Source organism: Malurus melanocephalus, unplaced genomic scaffold (genome assembly GCF_030028575.1).
Source record: "Malurus melanocephalus ecotype Western Australia unplaced genomic scaffold, MMel_1.1 scaffold_380, whole genome shotgun sequence".
NCBI lineage: Eukaryota > Metazoa > Chordata > Aves > Passeriformes > Maluridae > Malurus > Malurus melanocephalus.
The window spans coordinates 690,324-702,519 of NW_026623612.1; the positions used below are offsets into that span (position 1 = coordinate 690,324).

The window sequence follows — 12,196 nt, forward strand, 5'->3', positions numbered from 1 at the left end:
TATTACAGGTAGCTTCTAAGCCTACTGTTTCTATTAGTTTGACATCTCTCAACATTTATCATCAGCCAGGAATATTCTAGTAAAATCATCTAGAAGATAGCAGTTACTCACATGCTAGCAGAACTTGTCCTAATTAGCTGTGCTACTTAAATTACTTGAAAGTTACAGTACGTAACAAGAAAAAGAAGCATGAAAAGRAACAACTCTTTAATAAATATGAAACTAAATCACCTTTCACTTTGCTGCTGCAGAAATGCAAGGGTATTTCAGGTAAACTGGCAAACATGTTTGGCTTTAAATTAGTTTCAAGATATGCTCTGTCTCAGGGGAAGGGATTAAACAGCACTAAATTCTATTTAGAGCAAAAGACTTTTTTCACTTATACTACTGTTTAAGTAGTTTCTGCATTGTTTCTTGGTTTTCAAAATGGATATTAACATCTTCTAAGTCACACACAACATTAAAATGACTGCAAGTACCTTAAGGTCTTGCCTGGTTGCCAGCAGCTCAGACTCCTTCCCATAAAGATCCAGCTGCAGCTTCTCCATATTTTCTTTATGTTTATCATGGGCCTTCTGTAAGTCTGCTAGCTTGCCTTTCTCTGCTTTAAGCTCCTGTGCTGACAAAATAGACTGCTGTTGTAGTTTATTCTCCAGCTCTGCCTGAAACACAAGCACAGAAAGTTTTAAAGTTACAGAYAGTACAGTTAGCCTAAGCATTTCAATAATGCATTTCTACTGCATGAAGATCATTTTACTCTTCTTATGAAATAGCAGTACAGTAACCTGATAGTTGTGATTTTACAGTAGCATTTTATAACTAATTTAACAACAAAATTTAATTAATGACAAAAGGCTAAGGGAAACACATTAAGACCAAACATTAAAAATTGGAATAATGTTTTCARGTGTGCTGGTTTTGGCTGAGGTAGAATTTTCTTCATAGTAACTAGCACGGGGGCTGTGTTTTGGATTTGTGGTGGGAACAGTGTTGTCATAGGGATGTTTTACCTACTGCTTAGCAGCGCTCACACAGAGCTAAGGCCTTTCCTGCTTCTCATACCACTCCACCAGCAAGAAATGTGGAGGTGCATAAGAATTTGGAGAGGACACAGCCAGGACAGTTGATTCTACTGACCAAAGAGATATTCTACACCATATGACATCATATTCAGCATACGAAGCTGGAGGAAGAAGAAAAGAGTGGGAGTTTGGAGTGATGGTGTTTGCCTTCCCAAGTCACCRAGAAGCTCTCTGGTGCTGAGYTGATGGCTGGTTAAACCACAACACCAAGACCTAATGTTTCCACAGGCTGTCTAAAGCACAAATATGACTATGTAGCATAGGGCAGCCAAAGCTGGAGCCACATTTTACAGTGTATGCCACACAGCACAGCATTCCCTAATGCTGTAAGACATTTGAATTCTTTCCATTATGGTTTATGAGTTTCATACTGTCACTCAGATAAATTCTTTTRGTATAATATGAGAAGACTTGGTTTAAAACTGCCATGGACATTTCAAAATGTTTTTAAACACTGTAGAATTGGTCCAAAAATACTCTCATTAAATTCTACTGTTTTACAAGAAAATGGCAGCTCTTGCCTTGCTCCTGAAGCAAAAAACCTACATTCAATCTAGCCTATTTTATTTTTTTATTAAAATTCARTTCCTATAGAATTTGTATTTCAGCACTTGTACTTTTCATTATTGCTGTTGATATTGTTGTTTCTATCTCCAACAGCATCTGAAAGTCTCAGTTCCACATCCTGACCTTGTCAGTTCCAACAAAACTACAGCAAACAGAGTTTATCACAAAGTTATTGACATAAAACCTTCAGTATTTACCAGAGGAATTTACATTCATTTTCTTACATGAGTAAGAAAGGACAGTCTTACCTTTTCTAAAAGGGCAGTTTTTAATTCAGCTTGCAGTGTCTCACTATGTTTTTTCTTCTGCTCAAAAGATTCCTTTAACTCTCTCAGCTTTTCCTGGAGATGTTGCTCACTTTTTTCTTTGTCCTTCAGAAGACCCTGGACTTCCAACACTTGTGCTCGTGCTGAATCAAGGTCTATCAACAACTGCTTAGAAATCTATATTCAAAAATATTACATGACTGTATATAATTTTAATTTAAATTACTATTTGTACATGCTGTTCACAGAATCAGGTCATCCCACAATGCTACTGCTGTTTCAGAGCTATATGTTTGAACTCTGGCAAGCAGATTTCAAGAACTACCATAACACACTAAAATAATCTGTTATTACAAATTTACTACCCAGAGATCAAAAGCAATCTTTTTTATCCATTCTAAATTAGGATCAGGMAACTTTTTTCACACCAGCAGTGGTTTAGGATCTCCTACTGCCAACTGCAGCATAYACCAAGCTCATCCTTCTGCATTTTCCAGTGAGCACCACAGCACTTCTGCTGAATGAGTGAGGAGCCAGGGGAGCAGTCACAGAGAAATTACCATCACACCTGCACACCCTCAAACCTCTTTCACACAGTAAGTGTCCATCACAGTCTATCAAACTATGTCCACCGATCAAATCTTTTCTGATTCCTTTAGGGAACAGAAGATGCCTTGGTAAAGAAATCCATGAAAGCAGACTTGTCCTTCAGGCTGCCAGCTGCACTGCATGGTCTGAACGCTCATCTTTGAAAAAGAAGTACATTTGGTCCTTATGTAGACACAAGCAAGCGAGTTACACAGGTTTGAAAAAACAATTCAAGCCTGCAATGTTATCTGAAAATGTCCTGTCAACTACACTGAGAATATATTGAATAAGCCTGAGAACAAAATAGATCTAAGGATACGAAATAACAACTTTCATYGTATGGAAGTACAAAAGCAAATGGGGACACAGTAACACCAAGTAACTGTTTCACTAATGAAAAAACCTGAAGGACTAAAATCCCCTGCTAAGATATCTGGGGCACAGAAAACTAAGACTAAAACCTATATTTTACAGTTTCATATTACCATCTAAGAAAGTTTTAGTATCACCTTGTTTTAGTGCCTAATATAGGTTACAATTTGAGAACTGAAATGTCTTTATTTCTCATGAGTCTCAGCAGGTGAGACTGAAAATCAATCTTTTAAACATTTATTATTATTGGTTTTTAGATTTCGGAACTAAGCAGACAACTTACCCCCTCCTTTTTTTCCAGCAAGTTTTTCAATTCATTCCTCTCTTTAGCTACAGACTCGGTTTGCATCTGAAGTTGGTGTTTTAATTCTTGGCAAGATTTTTCCTAAAAAACGTAAGACAAGGAAATATTCCTGTTAGCTTCGAAGACTGGGTACCAAGTATTTTTGCAGGATCTACAAATTATTAAAAAACAACACTTTTATTTTAAAAGAAGTTAAAAATCTTATCTTCTCAGCTGCAGACGTTTTCAGCACAAAATCTCTGAATTTTAAGCAACAAATCTAAGCTGAACACATCCGATGCCCTGTAATAATAAATTCAACTGGGTGCCAATTTTTCTGACTAGGGCTAGTCTCCCTGTTTGAAGCTGTGGTTGGCAGCTCTTCTCCTTCTTGTGGGATCCAATAGGCTCATTGGTCTCCTCAAGACCTAAAATTCCTCCATATTCTGACAAGCAAGTACATTTGCACACTTCCATGCATAAGTATGTATTTAAGACAGTGGAGAGCCTCCAAAAGACTACAGAACTAGAAGCAGAATATGGACTACTATCTTGAAGTCTAAACTGCAGAGTAAATCCTTCAAGGTTTTAGGAGTAAAAAATTTATAAACAGTCATAACTAAGAAGAGCAAACAAAAGGGCTTTTATTTAAAAGGTGAATAAGTAAAAGAAAAATGCTATTTTTAACTAGGAGCAGATTTTTTTTAGATCAGAATAAATGCAGCTCTGACTGGGTTCTGAAAAAAGGTGACATATGAGAAGGGTATGAGAGAGACACCCTTTGCCATGTCTGAGACAAGGGTGACAGAACAACTGTATCAATAAAACATTAATTCATAGAGTACCCATTCATATTACCAAGGCAGAAAAGGTAAGCAAAGGGTACATTTTAACCCTAGTAATAGTTTACTTTCTTTACCATAATAGGTCGCTCTGGTGATCAAGCACTTGTTATACTGCCACTTACAAGACCTTTCTGAAACTCAAATAATTCTAGTACTCCAGTAATACCTTAAGCTAGGCATTCCCCAAAAGACAGATGATGTTAATCTCTCTCTACCTGCAATATGCAACTTTCCAGCTTGTCCAGACAAGTGCACAGCAAGTTTTACAAAAACTTCAGAAAGGAGATAAAAACGGCCTCAGAAAAGTAACTTCTTTAATACAAGTGGCATTTTAGCAAAGGTTCCATAACTTTGTGTTATAGTACGGCTGATGTATTTTTTAAACAAGGGACATCTGATGTATGTCCCATGAAATTGTTTCACCACTTGTCTCTAGTTTCTTCACTGTGTTAAAGCCATGCAGCAAGAAGAAAGGATCCTGTTATGTGATGACTGATGTTTACTACTGTAAATATCTGGGCAAAAATTTAAGGTGGGAAACTTGTATGAACTACCAAAAACCACAGTTCGATTTTCCTAACAGTAATTAATTTCCATGCATTGTCATCATATGTACATTGTTCTCAAACAGAAGGCAGCCATTTTATCCGACTGTATATACACCAAACTTAATATCTAGTTAAAGCATCTACTAACCATTTCTGCCATATCTGCTTTCCCTTTTTTAATTTCTTTTTCTAATTCCTCCTTTCTTTTTTTGAAGGATTCAGAGCTTTTTGAGAGCTTATCTTTGGTATCTGTAAGGTCCTTTAACAGAGCATCCTTCTCTAATTTCACTTGTTGCAGCTCTGATGTGGCTGCTTGCATTTTACAGTCAAGTTCCTTGAGCTGTTTACTTGTATTTTGATTTGATTTCTCAAGGCTTTGTTTGAGACTAGATTTTTCCGCCTCCTGCTTTGAAATTTGTTGGTTTGCCTGGTCAAGGGCTTCAGATTTCTTCTGCAAATCCAGTTTAGCATTAGACATCCTGCAAATACAAAAAGACAAAACATACTTTTAAAAAGTTATTTTTCACAGGTTCTTTTGTATCATTAAAGGTCTCTAATTTCATCCATGGGCATTATGTCTCTCCAGTGAAGATGAAAAGCAACTCTAGAAATTAGTTTTGAGATTGTGCTTTCTTCTTCAGCTATAATGAACAGAAACTATCCCTTTGCTGCTTATGCATAAATTGAAAATTTGTATTTGAAAGAAGTTACAGAGTTAGGATATTTAAAGATGCACCTCACTACATCAAACTGTTCAGATATTTAGCTGACAACAAGYACAGTGAAGAAGTGAATCACAGCAGTCGGTGATTTCCATGAGACAACATGGAAGATGGAGTGAAAGACAACAGGTGGGATAAAACTCAGTTCCTGTASCAGAGGGGACACAGCACTTATCTATGACTTTATGAAATCACAGAYGAGAAGAGGAAAATTTCAACTCTAGTCCAAACTGTTCCAGTTTTATGTCTGACTTTGAATAGTGCTATAACACAGGAAATGCATACGCTTCTCTTGCTGCTTCAAGTTGTTTATTCAGTTCTGCTGTTCGGAGGTCTAATTCTGTAGACTGCTGTCGCTGTTGTTGTAATTCCTGAAGAGCTTGGTCTTTACTTGTTTTAGCATCAAGAATGTCACCTTCAAGTTTCTGAGAGAGAAAAATAAAAAGTTAGAGCCATCCAAACACAACCATCAAAATAAAAATAGCAATAAAATGCAATCATCAAGTCTGTGAGTAGCATTTACCGTAGAAAGTAGTCACAGCTCTCACACATCATCTACCTGTTTCATTACTTTGCTATTTATCTTTCACTATTCAGTTCCRGCCAATCGCCTACACCTCCAGAATTGAACTATTTTGGTAAAACATTCTGAAATCGTCTTTAAATTAAAGGCCCAGAAGGCATTTTACTGCAAAGTAATAGATAAAAAGCTTTCAAGCAAAAGCAAAGACAGATGTGAAGAAATCCTATGCTCGCCTGGAAGAGGTTTTTCTTGTGTTTTTTTCCAAAGGTACTTGGTCACTCACATGGAGCATAAAGAACACAGAAGCCTTCAGCAAATGGGCACTGTTAGACTCTTCAACATACTGGCTGTTTTACAGGCACTTCTGCTTTCACACAGTTGCCATAAAACAAAGTGGCCAAATTTCTCAAAAAAAAAAAATTCCTGAGGGGGGGGGTTTTATTTTCTATTTTTTTTCTCTTTTTTATATGCCACATATTCAACTGGAATAATCTCAAAGAATGGTGATGATGCCAAGATTTTACACAGAATTGCATTTCTGTTGACAGCGTCAACAACTCTGATCAGCTTCACACTTCAGCTACCAGGAACCCCATAAAATCACATGCAAGCAAGCTCTGTATTTCTCCCAAGAATTTGTGTCTATTGGCTACTTGTGAAACTTCAGCAAAAGAATGAAAAATAAAGACACAAATCAAAGTAGGCAGGAAAAAAAAAAGTGTCCAAAAGAGGAGATGGAAGAACAAAATCCTTAGGCTGATAATGAAATACATGACAGTTTTACTTTTTAATAGCATTGGATTTAAAATTTCATACAGGGAAAACAATCCTCATTCTCTTCTACAGAGCACATAAGCTGGGAAAAAGCCCAACTCAGTCCTGAACATAAAGACTACGAACCTGCCTCAAAACAGACAACACTGCAAAACCAGTTCTGCATTGCTCCCGCAGTCCCTGTATCATATGCTTTTGTGAGTTATGAATTTTGACTACCAAGAATTTTTAACAAATGTTGTACAAAGGTCAAAGCTTAAATTTTAAAGCTCTCGAGCATTAGGACTAATCCATATTCTTAACTGAAAATACTAATATATCAAAAGACCAAAAAGTTCTGCAAATCTTCTGCCAGAATTTTGTGCACTTTAAAATAAAAACTGATTTCAGAACTGGAATACAAAATTCCAGTTCAAGTTAAGAGATAAAACAGTGATAAATRAATCTTGCTAAAAAGCCTACTGAAAGGCTTCAGAAATAAATTAAACCAGACGGGCAGTGTTAAGCAGGGCTAACCAGTGTAAAACATTCCCTGCTACCACTTGGACATATTCATGTTCCTTCATATAACAATTTYCAAGTAGCACAGAGATTGGTAGAAGCACACATATAGGAAAATGACAGTATAGTGGCAATGTCATAAGCCTATGTCCTTTCTGTGATATATTAGCATGGAAGAAAATAACAGGATTAAATGGTGAATCAGGAAACATTAGTGAAAAAGAAAACCCATATATTGAAGGAAGGATATTGATATAATCCCTCCCCCATAATTTCAGCACAGCTTTTATCACATGCTACCAAACAGCAGAGGTGAGTTTCTGTTCGTTCAGATACTGTGTTCAGTACAAACCTTAAGCTGTCCCTCTAGTTCTTCAGTTTTCTGCTCTAAAGAAAGGCATTTTTCTTTGTGCTCTTTAAGATTGGCTTCTAGCTGAGTACAATATTCCTGCTTGTCATTCAGCTTAGCTGTAATCTGATCCAACTGAGCGCTGACCTTATTTAACTCCTGAGTAAAATAAAAATACAAGGGTTGTTACTTTTTAAATAACATCACAAAATAACTAACGCCCTGTATGTTTTAAATGGTCTAATGTGTTCAAATTAAAAAGGAAAATAATGTTTATTTTTTATTCTGAGGGGCAGGAAATTGAAAGGGGAAATACAAAAACAAATTCCTTCTGTTTCACTGAAAAWAAGTCTTTTAAAGCCTAAATATTCATCTCAAACCTTAGAGGCTCTGGGCTAAATGCTATCAAAGGTGTTTCAAGGTGTAAATGGAAGAGGAACTGAAGGTAATAAAGGTACTAGATCCTCAAGTTAGTACAGTGGTAATTAGAATATAACTTTACAAAACCTTAAATAAAATTTTTGATGTCTTTGTCATGAAATTAACCACCAAAGATGAAAGCCAATAACATGGAAATGCTCAGCTCTCTACATAGCAGAGATGATTTCAAAACATTTAGTTTTGAACACAAAACAAATTCTCCAAGAGACATGAATACACTCACCTAGTAACCACTATGATGACAGCTACATCGAAGTTCACTGGTCTCCAACCAAGCAGATATATTTAGTTATTAATTAATTATTTAATGGCTGAAAAAAGTTGTCTCCTGTTTACAGCAACTAATTACATTCCCAGGCTACAAAATACTGCTATAATAACATCTGCTCGATGTTTCCATGAAGACTGCAGCAGCAATGATTTTAAAATATTTGATTCGACAGTGAAGTGCTTCACCAGAATGAAAGTAGATTCAAAACCATGTAATTTTAACACCAGCCTTTTGAGTTTTTATGTCAGTTGGCACTGACATAATGGAGAATTACTTCTGAATAATAATTGGAGAATTATTTCTGAATACGGGCAGCTGATTGGGAATGCATCTGAGTTGGCAACAAGAGTTAAGAGTTTTCACTTCTACTGAGTGCATTCTACAATCTTTCCTTCGTAACACACTAATGGGAATTGAACAATACTTCCGGAATACCTAAGAGAAGCTTAGATTCTGAATGATAACACTACAGCAAGGAGTGGCCTGCGAAGTAAATTCCTTGCACTGCAAAATATATCTGGCCTGAACAACATCAAAAGGAAATTAATGCATATCACATGGTTAAAATTTCCTAAACTATCATTTCCCAATGCACATTCATATGTTTACTTAATCTGTTGACAGACTATTCTTAGGTTTTTAAGCAGCTTTTAGGTAACAYAGAAACTTCATATGTCGCTTAATACCTGTTGCTTATCTTGCAGTGCATGCTGGGCAGTGTCCAGATGGTTCTGCAGATCTGCTCTTTGAGCAGCTTTCRATGCTTCTGTTGAAAGTAGCAATTCAGTCTTGGCCTTCACCTGACAGACAAATTGTATTTCACTAAAACATCTATTTTACCGTAGTTACTTTGATTTTTTTATAGTCACCAGTAAGTTTAACAGTAAAAGCAGCAGTATTCATGTGTTAGTGTATGTATCTTGTAGAAAAATGCACCTTTTCCCAAATGGAAAATCACAACCAGAATTTTTCACCACCATAAAATACATAGATCCATTACCTGCACATCAAGTTGTGACACTTTCTCTTTACTTTCATTTAGCTGACTGGTTAATTCAGTGATGTTTGTTTCCAGGGAAAGTACACGATCTTGAGCAGCTCTTAGGTGTGCTTTTTGTTCCTGAACTTGTTCATGCAAATTCTCTTGGGCTTGTTTATGACTTTCCGATTGATTCTTCAGCTTCTCTGTCAGCTGAGTTACCTGTAGTGGAAAAAAAAAYGTGAGAAGGCTGGAACAGCACATCCAAAGAAGTAAAAACTTTATTTYAGTGTGTCTTATTATGGCTCTGGAGACTCAGTGCTATCACATTTCTTTTCCTGAGCTATTACAGTAAAACTATATTGTACACAACACCAGAGTTTAAACAGGTTACCAGCCGAAAATAGAAGCAAAAGCGAATTGTCAATTTGGCCTTAAYAGAACAAAAGCAAAACACTAAAGAGCCAGCAGATGCATGCTAAACTCAATTTTGGTATTAAAAGCAGGAATTAAACCTCTTTTTAAATTGTGTGAAACAAATATATTTATAGATCTAATAATCTACTAATCTAGTAATTGTAAATACGTATGACTAGCATATTTACAAACAAAACATCTAAGAATTCCTTTCCCTATGCTGATAGCATAGAAGTCACCTGAACACAAGTCCTGTGAAATTTACAGTAAGATTTTTAAAGTAAGTATTAGAGAAACAGAACAGTATAGGAAAGATTARTGTCATATCTGAGATAGAAAAAAAGAGGAAACAATATTCAATAACAAGAATGAATGAAAAGAAACAGATCTCAAAGTTCTTACTTGTATTTGTAATGCATGGTTTTTTTCTTGTAGCTGGTTAAGAACTGCAGTTTCTCCTTCACCAGCTTGAATTTTTGCATATAAGTCCTCTCTTTCCTTTTCTAGCAGAGAGATGTTTTCCTTGCTTTTTTGAAGTAAAGCCTCAAGATTTTGAATTTTTTGATCCTTATCTCCAATTTGTCGTAGCACTTGCTCCAGATCATTCTAGAAAAGAACATAATAGCGCCCTTAATTATAAGGATCTTAAAAGTTAGGCTAAATGCATATAATATTTGACACATTTTTAAGCATTTTCCATATATTCTATTCGAGATTTATAAGTTAATTTACTTAAACTAGCATAATTCCTGCAAATCACTCTTACAAAGTATTCAGAATAATGAAATCCTAAAATACACTTTCACATGAGGATACATAACTACATTACCTGGGCTTCTCGTAGTTTTGCTGTTGTATTTTGCTGAAGTGTCTGCTGTTCCTGGTGCTGCTGCTTTGCTTTTTCTAATTGGTGGTGCAATTCTGTGGAATTTGCTGCTTTTTCCTTTAGCTGAAAAAAGCCAAAGCCAAACACCAAACAAACCAGATTAATGAATGGAAAAAGGCACCACTCAGTATGCCAGTTGTACTCAATGTTCACTCTAAAAGATTTTAGTGTCAACATGAATATTTGAAAACTTGTATAAAAATAAAAATCTGTAATACTAGCTAAATGATCAAAATCTAATCAAAGCATTCATTACTATTAATAGGTGAGATTCTATATCACAAGCAAGAACAATAAAACAATTATCAGATGCATGTAATTTAGCACTCAAAAAATCTAAAACAGAAGAAATGATTAGTATTTTTTGCAACAGTTGTTAAGATGTAACATGGCTGATAATACAGATACCTGCAAAACAACATTATTATTACTATTATTGGCAGTTTCAGTAGCAACTGTCACTTATTATTTTAGTAGCGACTTCAGTTTAGCAGTCTCTCCACTTCTAAACTAGCTACGGCTTTGCAAATTAGCTACAGAAAAGTTTAAAGCTTTGACAACATACCACTCAGGTATTTGGCCAATCCCCACACAGCCAGCAGAAAATCAGCAATATATATATATGACACTCATTAAAACAAACACAAATTAATAAAACAATTATTTTCTGCCCATCCAACCCACACAGATTAGTAACTAGCAACTACCTGTTGAGCCATGTTCACTTTCCCTTCATGTCGGGTTTTATCTTACAAAAATATCTACACACAAAACTACCCATATGGGCCTAGGTGGACCTAAGTAATGTTTTTATACAGCCCTTAGGCAAAGCTTSTAAGTGCAAAATGCGTAACTTTTGTTCATTTGTTAAGCACCATAAACATACATGTATCTGATAAGCATTTAGCCTTAAAWAATCTATAAAGACAAGCAGCATCTAAGCAGATTTTTAGAAATTTTACTGYAAAACTTAGACAGTATTAGTTACAAGAAATTCCCAGGAGGACAAACTTTGTAAACGGCAATATCAAAGTGTGTGTACAGACATGCCACTACAGAACAAACTACAGAATTTGTATAAAAACCCCTACCTCCTCTTCAGCACGAGAAAGTTTTAATTGTAGGTCAGCCACCTGCTGCTCTTTGTCCATCAGTTTCTCACTGGACAGCTGCCTCTGTTCTTTAAGTCGCCCATGTGCTTCCCCTAACTGGCGCTCTGTTTCTAAAAGTTTACTGTGCAACTGCAAAAAAAAAAGTCATCCACTTTTTCAGTCATTCTTTAGCCAACAGTGATATACTCATGTTGTGCAATGTTTACCCACAATTTTCCGAACCCAGAGCCAAACAACTAAATGACCTGCTGAAGTCATGTATATACCTCATACACCTCAGAAACACAAACTATGTGAAAAACCAGCATCATCCACACAAGCAAGAAGAGATACTCAAATAAATGGGTTGGAAGGACCCAGAAACATCTTCATTTGTCTACAGAAGCCCTTCAAAACAAGTTACAGAGATTCAACAGAAACAGAAAGAGGGTGATCCTTAAAAGGCATAATCACAGTGATCTTTTGAGCCAGCTCAGTTAATCCAGATCACACATTCACTCCTGTAGATCCASTCACTGAAGGACCCTGCCTTTACCTGCTTCACTGCCTCCAATGATATACTGTTCTGCACTGCTAGAATATTAAAAACATAAATTTTAGCTTGAGCTGGCTACATCAATGGCATTTGTTCTCTGCAGAGAAGAGATACGAGAACCATCAGTGTAGGGWG

General features: G+C 36.0%; 1 protein-coding gene across 1 annotated transcript in view; it reads right to left on the reverse strand.

Annotated features, from left to right (window-relative positions):
- The window catches only part of LOC130581040 (early endosome antigen 1-like), a 41,506-nt gene that overhangs the window by 11,670 nt on the left and 17,640 nt on the right, over positions 1-12,196 (reverse strand). The window contains exons 10-20 of the mRNA XM_057378919.1: positions 11,506-11,655; positions 10,358-10,477; positions 9,931-10,134; positions 9,133-9,333; positions 8,819-8,932; positions 7,424-7,579; positions 5,559-5,698; positions 4,700-5,030; positions 3,159-3,260; positions 1,898-2,092; positions 480-662 (exon numbers count right to left, since the gene is read on the reverse strand). Of these exons, the coding sequence (XP_057234902.1) occupies positions 480-662; positions 1,898-2,092; positions 3,159-3,260; positions 4,700-5,030; positions 5,559-5,698; positions 7,424-7,579; positions 8,819-8,932; positions 9,133-9,333; positions 9,931-10,134; positions 10,358-10,477; positions 11,506-11,655 (1,896 nt within the window). The remainder of the gene's footprint in view (positions 1-479; positions 663-1,897; positions 2,093-3,158; positions 3,261-4,699; positions 5,031-5,558; positions 5,699-7,423; positions 7,580-8,818; positions 8,933-9,132; positions 9,334-9,930; positions 10,135-10,357; positions 10,478-11,505; positions 11,656-12,196) is intronic.